The sequence below is a fragment of the Bubalus kerabau genome, chromosome 17, assembly GCF_029407905.1.
Source record: "Bubalus kerabau isolate K-KA32 ecotype Philippines breed swamp buffalo chromosome 17, PCC_UOA_SB_1v2, whole genome shotgun sequence".
Lineage (NCBI taxonomy): Eukaryota > Metazoa > Chordata > Mammalia > Artiodactyla > Bovidae > Bubalus > Bubalus kerabau.
The window spans coordinates 52,398,787-52,416,410 of NC_073640.1; the positions used below are offsets into that span (position 1 = coordinate 52,398,787).

A 17,624-nucleotide genomic window follows, 5' to 3' on the forward strand; every position below is an offset into this window, starting at 1 on the left:
GAGGTCCCTACCCCATCCCCGGCTCTGGTGCTGCTGCTGCTGCTGCTAAGTCGCTTCAGTCGTGTCTGACTCTGTGCGACCCCATAGACGGCAGCCCACCAGGCTCCGCCATCCCTGGGATTCTCCAGGCAAGAACACTGGAGTCGGTTGCCATTTCCTTCTCCGATCCCCGGCTCGGCGGTAGAATCCGCGCACCCAATGGAACCCCGCGCAACAGCGCCCCATTGTGGTCGCTAGAATCCCGTGCGGATGAGGCTCTTCCCGCCCCAAGGCAGGAGGGTCGGGAGGGATCGCCACCCCGGCTACCGGGGCTCCGCCCCGGGACCCCATGAACAACCAGCCGCGGACCCCAGCCCCTACTCCGGCCCGGGCCTCGACTCCGGTCCGGGGTTCGACCCTGCGCAGGACCTCCATTCAGGTTCGGACTCCGACACCTGGCCCGGACTCGGGCCCGACCCGGATCACGACTCTGGTCCGGACGCCGGCTCTCATCCGGACCCTGACCCCCATCCGGACCCCAACTCCGGTCCCCCCCTCAACTCCGGTCCGGACCCCAATTCCGGTCCGGACCCCAACTCCAGACCCGCCCTCAACTCCGTTCCGGACCCCAACTCCGGTCCGGACCCCAACTCCGGTGCCGCTCTCGACTCCGGTCCGGCCCCCGACTCCCGTCCGCCCCCCGACTCCCGTCCGGCCCCCGACTCCTGTCCGGCCCCCGACACCGATCGGGACCCCGACACTGATCCAGTCCCCGACTCCGGTCCAGATCCCAATTCCGGACCCGATCCCAACCCCGATCCCATCTCGGGTCCTGATTCCTCCCTTGGAATCCCTCCCCGACTCGGCTCTGCCTTCGGGCCCGCCCCTGGAACTTGAACCCACGCTCTCTGTGTCACCTGCCAAGAATCTTGAGCCAAGCCCGAGAGTGAAGCAAGTTTCATCAGCCGCCAATGGATTTCCTCCCATCCAAGAGCCCCTTCCTGCTCTTACTCCATTGGCCACCGATTTACGGTCCCCATCCCGCGGGTCCCCTCTGAGGACAGACACATCGACCACCAAGTTGATAGCTTCTTCTTCTGGACATGTCCCAGGGACGCCCATCCTAGGGGCCATCCAGGCCATCTTACCGGTTCCTGCCACTACATTAGCCTCCATCAGTGGGGAACTCCAAGAGGAAAACAAGATCATGATTCGAGTGGTTTACTGGTAAGCAGGTGTCCCTGCCCACACCTGCTTCTGCCTCTGGGCCTGCCATTCTCTTTGGGACCCGAAAGCTCTGGGTTCACTCATTCACTCTCCTGCCGCTGCGGGGCCAGCCTTCAGGAGACAGAGGGCTGAGCCAAGCCATGTTTTCCTAGGGTGGGGGCGGGAGATGGGGGCAGGAAGAGGGAAGAGGAGGAATGGGAGAACTTCAGAGGCTGAGGGCTTAGAAACAGCCTTTCTTGGGAGGTGGGTCTTAGGCTGCAACTGCTCACTGATGAGGCTACCAAGTGGGGGTGGGGAGGGTCTGATAGAAGTAGGGGGATCTGGGTAGCAAGGGAAAGGGGGCCCACCCAATACAAAGGCCAGAGGGGTCCACATTTGTGATCCCAAAGCGGAATCTTTGTGTCAATGACAAGAGTAAACAGCAGTGACCTTCCTTGACTTCCTTGAGACTCAGGACTGAATGTGGCCTGGGGTGAGGCTTTGTCTTCCCCTCCAGTCCACCCCAACCCCTCCCGCCCCCACCCCCATGCAATGGTCTCTCTCTAGCTCTCTCTCCAGCTCACTGCCTCTTTCCCTTTCCCCTTGTGATGTGTAGCTCTTTCTCCTTCTACCTCTCTTTCCCCCTCTCCCCCACCTCTCTTTCTCTGCCCATCTCCTCCTTCTTCTTCCTTTTTTGGTCAAACCTGTGCTTCATGCAAAGCTTTCCTGACCAAGGATCAAAGATCAAACCCACGTACCCATCAGTGGAAGTGTGAAATTTTAACCACTGGACCACCAGGGAATTCCCCATCTTCTTTCTCTTTCTCTGACTCCATGGATTCATTCATTATTTTAGTCACTGAACAACCATTTATTCAGCACCTGCCATGTGCTGACCCTACTCTCAGCATCAGAGACACAGCAGTGAAGAAGACAAAGATGGCTGTGGCACTGACATTCTGATGTGGAGGGGCAGAAATGGGCAATAAACACAGCACATGGCAAGTTATCTAGTATCTTAGATCTTAGAAGGTGACCGGTGCTATGGACAAAAGGCATCTTGTTGGGGGGGGGGCTGTCACAGGTTAGCTGGAGTATCCTCAAGGAGGCAATACTCAACCAAAGATCTGAAAGAGGGGCGAGAAGGAGCCTTTGAGCTACCAGGGAAAGAGTATTCTGCAGACAGACCAGCCAGTACAAAGATCCTGAGGCAAGGCATCCCTGGAGTGTTGGAAGAAGGGCTAGGAGGTCCCTGTGGCTGGAACCAGAGGGACAGAGGGAAGAGATGGAGCAGAGAGGTGATGGGGGTGGATCCTGTCTGGGACTTGTGGACCACGGGGAGGATTGTGTTCTTTTTGTGTTCAGATGCTTCTGAGCAGGGGAGGGACGAGATCTGACTTAGCTCTTCCCAGTGTCTCTCTGGACTTCAGGAGATTCTAACAATGTATCTTCCTTCCGTCTCTCTCTGCCTTCCTCCTCTCTGCCCTCGGCCTCCAGTGGCCTCTGAAGCTACAGCCTGCGGGTAAGTAGTTTTGGCTTTGGAGGTGGGGGGAGTTTGGGCCATGATGTCTGGAAGGGGTTCCTGTTTTCCCTCCTCTCAAGACCTATGACCCTGTGATCCCATGACCACATATCCCATCTCCTCCCCACAGTACATCTTACTGAGAAAGAGTCTGGAGCAGCAATTTCCAAACTCTCTAATCTTCGTGAGTGTGCTGGTGGCTTGGGAGAGTGGGGGGCAATCAGGGCTCCAAGACCCCCCCAAGGGACTTGGAGGGGAGTTCTTTGCCTCCGCTAATCTCCACCATTCCCTCCCCAGGAGGAGGAAATATCTGCTCAGGCTACAGGGGAGTTTGAAGTGTTTGTGGATGGGAAACTGATACATTCAAAGAAGGTGATTCTGAGCAAGGTTCCTGGACAGGGAGGGAGGCTGGAGCTCCCAGGGGGTGAGAGACCTACATGTCTGTGCTCTTTCCTTTCTGTGCCCAGAATGGTGATGGCTTTGTGGATGAGGTCAAGTTACAGACAATTGTCAACCTGCTCAATGAGGAGCTCAAGAAAAAGGTAGCAGGCAACTAGTGGGCTGGAGGTGAGGTGAGGGCAGTGAGGTGGGAGGGGTGGAGGTTGGACCATGGGTGGGCAGGCAGGCAGAAGGCAGGGCCCTGCCTTGGAGTCAAAGACACCTTAGCCCCAATTCTAGCTCAACCAGTCCTCACTGTTATAATCAGGTTAAGTTATCTATAGCCTTTTCTTAGCCTCAATTTCCTCATCTGTAAAATGGGGTTGTTAATTCCATAAAATGCGTCTTATAAGGTAATAAATAGTGCATGGCTCAGCGTATGTCAAAGCATGCTCAGCGTGTGTCAACTATACAGTTTTTTTTTTTAAATAACTTTTTTTTTTAACTTTTAGTTGTAAAGCTGTGCTGTGGCAGTATGTGACAATAACAGCATGTGTCTTTTCACTTTAATGGAGTTAATGAAATTAATACAGTAAAAATTCAGTTATTAGTCCCACTAGCCACATTTCAAATGTTCACAGCCACACGTGGCAGCTGTATTGGACAGTGTAGATACAGAACATGGAATCAATAATTGCAGAAAGTCCTATTGCTAATGTTGTCTTAATGTTTTAAAGCATAGACACAACCATTTATTTTCCACCAATACTGGATTTTTAAAACCACTCACCACGTAGATATTTGTAAGCTGCTACTGATTTAATACTTTGTCTATTGTGTATCTACTTTACAATTATTTCCAACTTTATTGAAGTGTAAGTGATGCATGAGAAACAGTACATGTTTAAAGCACACAAGCTGTTGAGTTTTGATATACTCGTCAGAAGTATACCATAAATCCCCACAAGGATTCCCACTGGCATGGATTAAGTTACGTGTCCATCTCTGAATGAATCACTCAGGGCCAAGGGAATGTCACTACACTGTTATCATTGGCAGGGCTATCATTGGCCCGTCTTGAGTCACGTGTCTTTAACCTCACTGGATTTCATTTTAGTCAAGTATTTCCTGAGTACCTACGAGGTATGGGTCTAGGTCCTGGGGATGATACAGTGGTGAACCAAATAGACACAAACCCTTGGCCTAGTGGAGCTGACAGTTGATGGAAGACAGTGAACAAGACCCTAGGTGAAGAGAAGGCATTTCATTGCTTTTTACTTCTTTTTTTGGCCGCACCATTCAGCATGTTCAGTCTGTTCCTCTGTGCTGTCCTGTGCTGAGTCGCTCACTCATGTCTGACTCTTTGCGACCCCTGTGGACTATAGCCCCCCAGGCTCCTCTGTCTATGGGGATTCTCCAGGCAAGAATACTGGAGTGGGTTGCCATGCCCTCCTCTCTTAGTTCCTCCACCAGGGATCAAACCTGTGCCCTCTGCAGTGGGAGCGAGGAGTCTTAACCACTGGACTTTTAGGGAAGTCCCTAGAAGGTACTTTAGGAGATAAGTGATGAGAAGAAAAATAAAGTAAGGAAAGGGCTTTGGAGGCTGCTGGGGACTTTTTGCAACTCTAAGTTGAGTGGTCAGAGACAATCTCATTGGGAAGGTGGTATTTAAACACTTGAAGGATGTAAGGGACTGAAGCATGTGGATATCTAGGGGAAAGTATTCTGGGCAGAAGGGACAGAAAGTGCAAGGGCCCTGTGGTAGGAGTGTGTCTGGTGTGTTTTAAAAATGTCAAGGAGACTCTGGCGGGCATTATAAGCCATGGAAATGGAAAATCTTAGAGGTCCCCGAACATAGCAAGCCCTACAAATGCTATTATTTTTTTTTTTAGAGTTATTATTATTTTTCTTTCTTGTTTCCCCATTTCAGGAGCCTCAGCAGGATGGTGAGAAGGGCTGAAATGATGTCAAGTCAGGTCCTTTTCTGATGGCAGCTGGGACAGGGTCAGGGAGAGGTGAAGAGGGAAATACAGAGTCTGCCTCCCTGTGTTCTCGTCTGATTGCCACTGTCCCCGCACTCACTTCTGCCGTCTGGGGAAGTTGCCTGCTATGGTGCTCCCAGCATCTCCTGGACCGGGTGGGCGGGGGCGGGGAGGCCAGCTTGGAACAGAAGGCTACTCCTGCTGCTCCCCACCTGGTGTAGCCTCGACGTTCTCACACTGTCAAAGTCAATTTCTTTCTTTTGTGGGATCTTTATTTCCCGTGGCCTGGTTTGGAATTTGAAAACCTCCCATGTCATTGGCATTTGTAGGGGTTGAGACAGAAATAGGAATGGTGGCAAGCCTCAAAAGACATTCCAAACTTCCATACACGTCAGTGTTCACTTTCTAAACCCACAGATCTTAGAATGTCAGTGCTGGGAGGGGCCTCAACTATCTGGGAGAAGACCATTCATGCATTCAGTAGGCATTGATGAGCCCCCTGCTCACCATCTGGCTCCGTGGGGTCAATAGGCACGTGCCAGAAGGTCCAGTGCAAGGCGTGGGAGTCAGACCTTTATCATGGAGCTGCTGTGTGACTTCCAACAGGGGACACTACCTCTCCAATTCTCAATTTCTCCTGCAAAATGACCGTCATACTGCTTAATTGTGAAATTTCCAAAGTTTTATACAGGATACATAGGTTTCAGTTAGAAGTAGATTTTTGAGGACTTTCCTGGTAGCTCAGCTGGTAAAGAATCTGCCTGCCATGCAGGAGACCCCAGTTCGATCGCTGGGTCAGAAAGATCCCTTGTGAAAGGGATAGGCTACCCACTCCAGTATTCTTGGGCTTCCCTTGTGGTTCAGAGGGTAAACAATTCACCTGCAATGCAGGAGACCTAGGTTCAATCCCTGGGTTGGAAAGATCGCCTGGAGGAGGGTGTGGCCACCCACTCCAGTATTCCTGCCTGGAGAATCCCCATGGACAGAGGAGCCTGGGGGGCTACAGTCCATGGGGTCACAAAGAGTCCAAAACGACTGAGCGACTAAATACAGCGCTGGTGGTCCAATGTTTAAGAATCTGCCCACCAATGCAGGGGACATGGGTTTGATCCCTGGTCTGGGAACTAAGATTCCACCTGCTGAGGGGCAACTAAGCCCATGAGCCACAACTACTGAAGCCTGCATGCCCGAGAGCCCTTACTCTGCAACAAGAGAAGCCACTGCAGAGACCACACACCACAACTAGAGAAAGCCCACGTGCAGCAACAAAGACCCAGGGCAGCCAAAAGTAAATAAAATTTTTAAAGTAGACATTGGTTAGGATGGCTCTTGCCTTCGAGTAACAGCAAGCTGGACCATCGGTGGCTCACAAAATATGTGCTCAGTCGCTTCAGTCGTGTCTGACTCTGCAACGCTATGGACTGTAGCCCACCAGGTTCCTCTGGGATTCTTCAGGCAACAACCCTTGAGTGGGTTGCTGTTTCCTACTTCAGGGGAATCTTCCTGACCCAGGGATTGAACTCGTATCTCTTATGCCTCCTGCATTAGCAAGCAGGTTCTTTACCACTAGCGCCACCTCAGGCAATAGAAACAGCAAATGATTTTGATTTCAAACTGATAGGAGAGGGCTGAGTTCAGCCAGCTATCCAGCTCTGCCACAGGGAGCCCAGTTTTTCTCCACTTCTTTTCTGCCACCATCAATGTGTGATGATGTGTTGGCTTTGGAGCTCATGCATGTGGTTTCACTGTTGCGTCCCTACCGGTTATGTCTGTTTTCCAGGCAGAAGAGAGTAGAAGGCAAGGACATGCCCACTGGATCACTTTATTAGGAGAGTAAAACTTTCCCAGAAGCCCCGCTCAGTCTTCTTTTGTGACTCCAAGACAATGCCCCGCCCCCTGCCCACCCATCCACCCACAGCCCAGCCTGCACCCCTCCCCACTCCCCTCCCACAGCGCACCTCCAGTTCAGCAGTTGCCTTCTACCTTTTCCTGATCTCATTAATAATGCGTACAGATTTTCTGCAGCCTGGCCTCATCTACAAAGCTGTCTGGATCATGAGAACAGGGAGTGATTCAACAGAGATTGAGTAGGGATAGGAAGCAACAGCTGGGGGCGCCATGAAGCCCCCATCCTGATAATATACACTAGCGTTGGGAGCATGTGAGAGAGCAGTGGGTGAATCAAAGGGTTTGACTCTAGAGTTCTTAATATGTCATAAAGTGAAAGTGAATTCGCTCAGTCGTGTCCGACTCTTTGCGACCCCATGGACTGTAGCCCACCATGCTCCTCCATCCACTGAGTTTTCTAGGCAAGATTACTGGAGTGGGTTGCCATTTCCTTCTCCAGGGGATCTTCCTGACCCAGAGTTGTTTTTTTTTTTTTTTTAAGTTTGAGAAAGTTTATAATTATCAGGATTTGTATACATGATCACAATCAAAACAAAGAGGTAAACCAAAGAATAAGACTTTTTTTACCCCTCCTGAAAACATAATAAATTACAATTTCTGGTCAAATGTTATTCCTATGCTATATTCATTTTGATCTCATTTTCCATTTTATACTCTGGCATTTATTTTCTGAATATAGTTACATATAATATTTTGTGTTAACTCCCTAGTCTTAATACCACAAAGTCACCTGTTTTACCATAGGTATATTTTTATCATTTAGAGTAGGATATGCTTGTTAATAAGCCTGTTATACTTCAGTAACTTTGTGAATACAAAGACACTGAGAAGAACAAATAATGGAGTTATTCTTTCACGGATCCTCATTCAAGTTCAGGAAAATTACTTCCAGAAAGCTGCAATTCTGCCAAATATAGTCTATGTTTAAATGGAAACTGAAAGAAAAGTGAAATTACTGGAAGCCTTTGACGGTTCACTAGACATTGTGTGCTTTCAATAGTTCAACACTGTTAATGCTTGATAATCAAGAGTAAATTAATAGGCCAACATTTTAAAATGTACAGTTTAATTAAGGTATAAAGTATATAAACAATCAGGTAAGCTTATAGAGAAGCTGACCAAGATACATAAATCAGGAGATGTAAGTGTCCATCTAAAATTTCTATTCATCTTTTTTTTTCTTTTTACAGAATATTTATTAAAGTTGTTTAATATAGAGTTTCTCATTTGTCATTCTGGAAGTCCTTTTTTAGAAAGACTCTTCTTTGTCTGATGACAAACAGCAGACACATTGTCAGTGATTATTCTGGTCCTCCACTTTGGATAAATTCAATTTCTTTTTGAGACACGAGTTTCCTTCTGTATTTCTGAGGTAAAGTTTTTATTATCTCTGTGGTGTCTAGCGGAGAAGGCAATGGCACCCCACTCCAGTACTCTTGCCTGGAAAATCCCATGGATGGAGGAGCCTGGTAGGCTGCAGTCCATGGGGTCGCAAAGAGTCGGACACGACTGAGGGGCTTCACTTTCACTTTTCACTTTCATGCATTGGACAAGGAAATGGCAACCTGCTCCAGTGTTCTTGCCTGGAGAATCCCAGGGACGGTGGAGCCTGATGGGCTGCCGTCTATGGGGTCGCACAGAGTCGGACACGACTGAAGTGACTTAGCAGCAGCAGCAGCGATATCTGGTGGACCCTGATGCATCAGCCAGTCTGGCGATTTACTTCCCTTAGGATGCTGTGAAATTAAAGAAGTATGAGATGGTAGTCCCGCTGATCTTAGAACTTCTGATACATTTGGTTTAGGAAGTCTCTTCTGTCAGAGAACCTTATTAATGGAGTCTACCTGAACGAACCTGCTGGCAGACGCCATCTTGCTGCCCACCATGACCCCCGAGAAGGGGCAGCTTCCGGGGCGCTGGCGAGCCGCGGTTATAACAGGAGTCCTGGGCGGCTGGGGCCCCTGACCCAGGGATTGAACCCGGGTCTCCCGCATTGCAGGCAGACGCTTTTACCCTCTGAGCCAACAGGGAAGCCCAATATGTCATATGAGAAATATAAGGATCCATAAGGTAGTATTTTAATAAAGGTTTTTATTGTAAGCAGAATTCTAAGGTGACCCTCAAAGACCTACACCTTCATATAACCCCCAACCCTTTTTTACAAACAAACATGTTTATTTATTTGGCTGTACCTAGTCTTAGTTGGAGCACAAAGGATCTTCATTGCTGCCTGCGGCATCTTTAGTTGCAGTAGCATCTGGAATCTTTTTTCTTTAATTGCGGCATGTGGGATCTAATTCCCTGAACAGGGATTGAACCCAGGCCCCCTGCACTGGGAGTGGAGCCTCTTAACCACCGGATCACTGGGGAAGTCCTGGGTTCAGTTACTGTATCCTTCATTTCTGGTGGTTCTTTATATTTTATAGCTCTTTTGTTAAAAAAAAGAAAGTCTGATTTCTCACTCTGTATATCTGTTCTCCTCCTAAGTTCTTTATCACCTTTGTGATGATTACTCTGAAAACTTTCTCAGGTAGATTGCCTATCTCCACCTAGTTCTGGGGTTTTATCTTGTTCCGCCATCTGGGACATAGTCCTCTACCATCTCATCTTGTGTAAGTTGCTGTTTGTCTTTTTATGTATGTGGCAGGTCAGTTAACATTTCTTTTTTTCTTTTTTTTTTTAGTCTTTTGAATGTTGAGTTATTTTTCTTTTTTAACATTTTATTTATTTTTAATTAATTTATTTTAATTGGAGGGTAATTACTTTACTCTTGTGGTGGTTTTTGCCATACATCGACCTGAATCAGCCATGGGTGCACATGTGTCCCCCCCATCTCACCCCCCTCCTGCCTCCCTCGGCACCCCATCCCTCTGGGTTGTCCCCAGAGCACCATAGTTATATTTCTTGACCCTGGAGCAGTGACCCTCTGTAGGAGGCAGCCTGTGTGTCCTAGCAGAGCACTCCCCTCTCATAAACCAAGATATATGCTCTAGGGGTTCCCCCTAAGTGGGCTCTGTGGGTCTTTCTCTGTGTGGGTAATCTGATAGGCTTGGTTGGCCCCTACTCTGGTTGGTTGCCAGGCCCTGACTTGTGTGAGTGCTGCTGGCTGTTGTTTGGGGGGAGCGGGGTCTGCTCATGAGGTGGCTGGTTGCAGATTACTAGGCGCCCCAGGGCCAGCGCTGGCTCACTGGTGGATCGAGTCAGAGTCCTGAGGACTCTGGGGCTGTTGCCCACCCACTGGCAGGTGACGCTAAGTCCTGGGGTTAGTGCCAGACTGCTGTCAGGTACAGCTGGCTCCTGGCGTCTGGTTGCAGTGCTCAGGGATCCCAGAGCTCATTTCAGATCATTGATGGTGGACTAGGGGTGGGGGGTGGTTCCTGACACCGTTGCCTATGAGGTCTGGGGTGTCCCAAAGGTTCATTGGCCTGCTCGTGGCTTCTGGGGCCAGGGTAGGGCTCTGGCCTGCACTGGGAGATCATAGCTTTCTCTCTCTCTGTCTTTTTTTTGGCTGCACTGGGTCTTCATTGCTGCGTGCAGGCTTTCTCTAGCTGTAGAGAGCAGGGGCTGCTCTCCAGTTGCGGTGTGTGGGCTTCTCATTGCGGTGGCTTCTCTTGTGGAGCACAGGCTCTAGGGTGCACCGGCTTCAGTAGTTGTGGCTTACCGGCTCAGTAGTTGCTGTTGGTGCTGCCGGTGCGAGGCTTTGCATCAAGGCCACAGAAGCAGAGCCCAGAACCAAGGTCACCTCCGGAACTGACTGATCACCCCTTTGTAACCTTTCCAAAAGCCCCCTGATCATCACTAACAAGCTGCCTGACTCCCAATTAGGCAAAGATGCCCACTCCAGTAAACACCCTATGGCGTACCACCCAACCACCTAACGCAACCTTCCAGCAGGAATTTTCTTTGTCTGGAGGCTATGAAAGTTGGCTAGGAACCCACGAAAGGCTTCGGCTCTCCCTTGAGCTAAGCCTGCCGTTTTAACAGCATCTCCTGTTCTAATAAACTCTCTTCTCATTCTGCTTTGTGTCTGGAAATTCTTTTCCAACCCGAGTTCCAACCAAGACAGGTGGGACGGTGCCCCTGCCCTTTAGTGGCCTGGCTGGAGGCATCCAGAACCCACGCCCCACAGGCGGCTGGGCGGGGCCAGGTTCTAGCACCAAGGAGCCAACATGGCAGCCTCCATGCTGTCTTGGCCAAATGCTCCTCAACGTGTCTGCTACTAATGTCCGTGTTTCCACCGGGAGCCACAGTCACCCCACCTCCGCAGGAGACTCTCCAAGACCAGCAGGTAGGTCTGGCCCAGGCTCCCACCACACCACTGCTTTTGCCCTGGGTCCAGTGCAAATTGCCTTTTTAAACGGATGTCTCCACCTCCCCAAGTCCTGTGGGGCTCCCGCAATCCGGCACTGAAATGAAGTGTTAGTTGCTCCATCTTGTCTGACTCTTTGCGACCCCATGAACTATAACCCAGCAGGCTCCTCTGTCCATGGGATTCTCCAGGCAAGAATACTGGAGTGAATTACCATTCCTTTCTCCAGGGAATCTTCCCGACCCAGGAATTGAACCTAGGTCTCCTCCATTGCAGGCAGATGCTTAACCGTTTCAGCCACCAGGGAAGCCCTGCTGAACTTTAAAGCCAAATGCTGTGGGGGCTCATCTTCCTGGTGCCGTGTCAGGGGTTGGGGACCCTGATGTGGTGCTCAGAACTCTCACTCCTGAGGGAGAGCCTCCACAGTACATCTGTTCCCCAGCTTGTGGGTTGCCCACCCTGGGGTATGGGATTTGATGGTACCATGAGTCTGCCCTCCCACCTGCCTCACCATGGTTCCCTCCCTAAGTCTTTTTAAAAGTATGTGATTTTTTCTACTTACTTGGCTGCACCAGGTCTTAGTTGAGGCAGGTAGGCTCTTTAGTTGATGCATGTGGGATCTAGTTCCCCGACCAGGGATTGAACCTGGGCCCTGGCGTCTTAGCCACTGGACCACCAGGGAAGTTCCCCTCCCTAGGTCTTTTTTTTTTGGCCCCACTGCGAGACATGTGAGATCTTAGTTCCCTCACCAGGGATTGAACCCGTGCCTTATGCAATGGAAGCTCAGAGTCTTAACCACTGGACCACTAGGGAAGATCCCATTTGGTAGGCTCCAACTCCTTTCCATTGATGGCTGTTCTGCAGACAGCCGTGACCCCAGCGTGCGGGTGAGAGGAGGTGAGCCCAGGGCCTCTCCACTCTGCTGCCTTGGCTGCTCTTCTATTCTTTCTTTTTCTTTTTATGAGTTGGAGTAGACCCAGGGTTATAATGGTGCCCCTTCCCAAACCCATTTTTGTTATTTTGGTTTTGATGCTCTGTTCTACTTGACAGAACAATTTCCAAATCCACACGATGGGGTCACGGCCCATCAGGGTCATAAGGCTAAAGAGGCTTCATGTAGCACCTTGGCAGCTGGGTTGGTGGCCTGATATTCAGGCCTGCTCCAGAAGCCTGTCCTTTCTCCTCCTGGCTGAGCCAGGGCTGGCTTTTCTTTTTCCCCACACTGCTTGGCTTGTGAGATCTTAGCTCCCCAACCAAGGATTGAACCCCGGCCCTTGGCAGTGAGAGCGCAAGAGTCCTAACCATTGAACTTCCAGGGAATTCCCTCCTATTATTTCTTTTTTTAAAATATAAATTTATTTATTTTAATTGGAGGCTAATTACTTTCCATATTGTAGGGGTTTTGCCATACATTGACATGAATCCGCCATGGGTGTACATGTGTTCCCCATCCTGAACCCCCCCTCCCACCCTATTATTTCTTTAAATAAATTCTCTGCCCTCTTCTGTCTTCTCCTGAGATACCCACTCCCCTAATGTTGCCATTGCTAAAACAGATAGCCCTCCTAGAATTTCCTCATTTAAAAAATCTGATTGCTATTTTCTCTTCTACTTGTATTACTTATAGATTTCTATCTTCAAGCTTGCTATTGTCTTTTTCAAACATTGTGTGCTGTATGTCCAATGCTTTCTGGTGTATTCTTCATCTCATTGACTGAGTTCTCCCGCTCCAGAATTTCTAATTTCTCTTTAGAGTTTCAATTTCTTTGGTAAAGTATTTCGTCTGTTCATTAATTTTAATCCTGAGTTCACTAAACTACCTTTCTGAATGTTCTTGTAGCTCTTTGATTTTCTTCATAAACCTATTTTGAATTCTTTACCAGTGAGATCTCAATACTCTTTGCGACTTCAAGTTTAGTTTCTGGAGGATTGTCATTTTCTTTTGCGTTACAGTGTTTCCCTGGTTCTTCATGGTTCTTGACGCGTTGCTCCTCTGCCGTTGTATCAGAAGTAGGGGACCCTTTTCTTCTTGATGCTAACGATTTAACAGGTTAGAAATTGAGGCGTTTCAGGGAGTTCCCTGGCGGTCCAGTGGTTAGGACTCTGAGTTCTCATTGTCAAGGGCCGTTGTTCAAACCCTGGTTGGGGAACTTAAGTATCGCGAGCGAGGGGAGACCGTCAAGAAAAAATTGAGGCGTTTCTCCCGTTTTCCAGTAGGTGGTGCTATAGCACAAGGTTTGGATTTCTCTTTTCGGCGCTGCCTCTGGTTACACTGGCTTTTTCCACCTTCGATTGCTTTTACGGTTGCTCCAAACCCTCCTTATTGCTCCTTGTGCCTCTGGGGTCACTGATGCCTTGTTTCTGCCAGGATTGCTGGTATCACCGCCTGGGGCTCGGAGACGGTGGGCTCTTCCCTTACTTTCGGGATCCACGCTCCTTGCAGACTCCGCCCCTGAGGGGAGGGCGAGGGTGGCGGGGAGCTGGGTTGCACCTGGCTCCTCTGCCGTGTCCAGGGTTGTAAGGTTTGTCCCTGTATAACCCCTTCTACGTGTACAGATGTGTGGGATTCTCTGGACACCTGGTTTAATGGACCGAGGTGTCTTTATTGTGAATGTTTTAGTGGTTGTAGATTTAAGAGGAGAGAGAGAGTTTTTCATCTGCCAAGTTGCTGATGTCATTCTTCTGAAACGTTATTTTTCGTGCCTGCTTCAGTCGTTTCGGTTGTATCCAACGCTTTGCGACGCTATGGACGAACTATAGCCCGTCAGTCTCCTCTGTTCATGGGATTCTCCAGGCAAGAATATTAGAGTGGGTTGCCATTTCTCCTCCAAGGGATCTTCCTGACTCAGGGATCCAGCCTGAGTCTCCTGCATTCTTTACTCACTGAGACACCTGGGAAGCCCAGTTATTTTTCATTAAATAGTTAACATAATTTTATTTCTTTATTTATGGTGGCTGTGCTGTCTGGCTTGTGGGATCTTGGTTCCCTGACCAGGGATTGAACCTGGGCCCTTGGCAGTGAACTCGAAGTGCCCTAACTACAGGTTGTTGTTTAGTTGCTAAGTCAGGTCTGACTTTTTTTGCAACCTGGTGGACTGTAGCCTGCTAGACTCTGTCATGGGATTTCCCAGGCAAGAATACTGGAGTGGGTTGCCATTTCCTTCTCCAGGGCTTCTTCCCAACCCAGGGATGGAAACTGCATCTCCTGCATGGATGGGTGGGTGGATGGCAGGTGGATTCTTGACCACTGAGCCACCAGGGAATTCCCTAATGATTTTAAAAAGATTTTAAAAAATGAAGCAAATACATATTTTAGAAACCTTAGGCTTAATTTCTGATATAGTAAATATTGATGGACATAATGCACATAAACAAGAGCTCTTTGGTGTTGTCAATAATTTTTATGAGTCTAAAGAGGTTTATAACCTCAGATATGCAGATGACACCACCCTTATGGCAGAAAGTGAAGAGGAACTCAAAAGCCTCTTGATAAAAGTGAGAGAGGGAAAAAGTTGGCTTAAAGCTCAACATTCAGAAAACTAAGATCATGGCATCTGGTCCCATCACTTCATGGCAAATAGTGGGAAACAGTGTCAGACTTTATCTTTTTGGGCTCCAAAATCACTACAGATGGTGACTGCAGCCATGAAATTAAAAAACGCTTACTCCTTGGAAGAAAAGTTATGACCAACCTAGATAGCATATTCAAAAGCAGAGATGTTACTTTGCCAACAAAGGTCCATCTAGTCAAGGCTATGGTTTTTCCAGTGGTCAGGTATGGATGCGAGAGTTGGACTGTGAAGAAAGCTGAGCGCCGAAGAATTGATGCTTTTGAACTGTGGTGTTGGAGAAGACTCTTGAGAGTCCCTTGGACTGCAAGGAGATCCAACCAGTCCATTCTGAAGGAGATCAGCCCTGGGATTTCTTTGGAAGGAATGATGCTAAAGCTGAAACTCCAGTACTTTGGCCACCTCATGGGAAGAGTTGACTCATTGGAAAAGACTCTGATGCTGGGAGGGATTGGGGGCAGGAGGAGAAGGGGACGACATAGGATGAGATGGCTGGATGGCATCACTGACTCGATGGACGTGAGTCCGAGTGAACTCTGGGAGTTGGTGATGGACAGGGAGGCCTGGCGTGCTGCGATTCATGGGGTTGCAAAGAGTCGGACATGCACATATACACAAACATAAAATGACAGAAGTTTTTCCTATTGGTGCTATTTCTCAGGAGAACCCTGATTGAGACAGCTAGTAAGCCTCAATTTTCTTATCTATAAAATGCATATGCTAATGCTAATAGTCTTTACAATTGTGAAAATTCCACAAGATGCCATACATAAAGCACTCTTAACGAATGACCATATTGGATGTATCATCAATGTGACTGGTTTCCAAAGATGGCCCCTTATGAACCACAGCGCTCAGGATTCACCTCCTTTGGTATGGCCTCCCCTCCCCTGAAATGAGCTGGGACTTTATAACCCATAGAATGAGGCAGAAATGTGCTAGCTTGTGGCCTGAGCTATCGGAGGGCCTGGCAGCTTCCTACTTTTGAACTTTTGGAAGCCCTGAGGCAGCCACATAAGAAATCTGGCAGGACTTCCCTGGTGGTGCAATGGATAAGAATCTGCCTGCCAATGTAGGGGACACGGGTTCGATCCTTGGTCAAGGAAGATCCCACATGCTGTGGGGCAACTAACTAAGCCTGTGTGCCCCAACTGCTGAGCCCACATGCTGCAGCTACTAAATCCCGTGTGCCTAGAGCCTGTGCTCTGCAACAAGAGAAGCCAATGCACTGAGAAGCTGGGGCACCTAAATGGAGAGTAGCTCCCGCTCATCACAACTAGAGAAAGTCCAAGAGTAGTGATGAAGACCCACTGCAACGAAGAAGAAAGAATGAAAGAAAGAAATTTGGCTACAGTGTTGGAGAGGAAGAGGGTTTGGAACGCCATGAAGGGAGAGGCCCAGCCTTCCAGCCTGCTCTTACCAGGGTGGCAGACACATGAATGACAAGTCCTGGACATTCCAGCCTAACTGAGCTTCTGGCCAACATCACAAGAGCAGAACTGCTGAGCTGAGCCCATCAACCTACAGAAGAGTGAACAGTGAAAAAAATAGTTGTTGCTTAAAGCCACTAAATTTTAGGGTGCGTTGTTTTTAGGACGAAAGAACTGGAACATCAATCTTGGGGGCAGAGACTCTCTTCCCCCAGAATTCATAAAGAGAGGCCAGTATTAGTTTGGAAGAACTATCAAGCTAATTTGCCTGGACTTTGTCCCTGGTTCCCAGAAGGGGTCATGTAAGTCTTTGGAATTTCCAGAGACAGTGTTTCCGAATGCAAGTCCAACGCACAGTGAGGTCAAATGACACCAAGACGTCGGAGTTCGAAACAGAGAAATATTTATTACAGGGCCGCTCAAGGAGATGTGACTCATGCCTTAAAAATCCCAAACTCGAAAGCTTTCAGCAAAGCCCTTTTACAGGCAAGGTGAGGGAGAGGCATGGTTGGTTGGTGTAAGTTTCCTGGTGTCAGATCCTTTGTTCTTGAAGTTAGGTCAAAGGTCAGGTAATGATGTTCCTGTAAATCTCCAAACTGTTACTCTGTTCTGACAAGAAAGGGCAAGGTCCCAAGGCACAACTTTCACTCTCTGAATCCGGGTCCTGGCTAAGGGGAGGGGGGTCCCTGCAGGGGTTGTTTTCTCGCCCGGGGAGCGTTTATCCAGCACAGCACCCAGTCTGGGTCCTCCCACCAGTGCCCAGGTCTGGCTGAAGAGGCAGATCTCAGCTGGTGGCACCCTCCAGGCCAGGTCCCCCGGCCCTGCCCAGCTGTCATCTCTGAGGGGCTGGGTGCCCAGGATTTAACAGGCCTTCAGACTTCAGGCTGCCCAAACAGGGGCCCGGTCCTGCAGACTGTGACCCATGCTGGCTGCCAGTGCCATTAGGTCACAGGGGCCAGGATAGACGAGGCTCACTGCTGCCTCAAGGCCTGGGCCCTGCCAGTGCGTGGCCTTGGTGAGGCCCCTGGAGTCCTGTTGGACACAGCCCCAGGCTGTTCCCTCGGCCTCTCAGCTCACCCTCCAGCCCGAGGCTGGAGAGTCAGGAGGGCCCCTGGGAGAAGGTTGTGATCCACTTCTTACCTCAGTCTCCACAGGAGAACCTCCAACTGCAGGATCACTGGCCAAAGCAGGCCTCTAACCTCCGAGCTAGCAAGCAGTATGGCGATAATGGTTGCCAGGTAACGGTAATGGTTGCCTGGTAACGGTAATGCGTGCCTGCTAGCAGCTGTCCCTGCTATAATAGGAGTGTCTTTGTTACTCAGGTGGGGAGAGGTTTGGGCC

At 49.3% G+C, this 17,624-nt stretch overlaps 1 protein-coding gene, 1 long non-coding RNA gene and 1 pseudogene across 2 annotated transcripts; 1 reads left to right on the top strand and 2 right to left on the bottom strand.

Annotated features, from left to right (window-relative positions):
* Positions 1–328: 328 nt before the first annotated feature.
* Positions 329–3,264, top strand: SELENOV (selenoprotein V). The gene is made up of 5 exons (XM_055554250.1): positions 329–1,206; positions 2,683–2,707; positions 2,838–2,891; positions 3,005–3,079; positions 3,175–3,264. The coding sequence occupies exons 1-5, from the start codon at positions 329–331 to the stop codon at positions 3,262–3,264; spliced, it is 1,122 nt and encodes a 373-aa protein (XP_055410225.1).
* Positions 3,265–8,276: 5,012 nt separating this feature from the next.
* On the bottom strand, positions 8,277–8,861 carry LOC129631138 (alpha-ketoglutarate dehydrogenase component 4-like; annotated as a pseudogene).
* A 4,977-nt stretch (positions 8,862–13,838) lies between these two features.
* LOC129632122 (uncharacterized) lies at positions 13,839–17,624 on the bottom strand. Its single transcript, XR_008704305.1, has 3 exons — positions 17,424–17,624; positions 16,274–16,374; positions 13,839–14,176 (listed from the first exon to the last, which is right to left on the bottom strand). It is a non-coding gene; the product is annotated as an uncharacterized LOC129632122 (long non-coding RNA).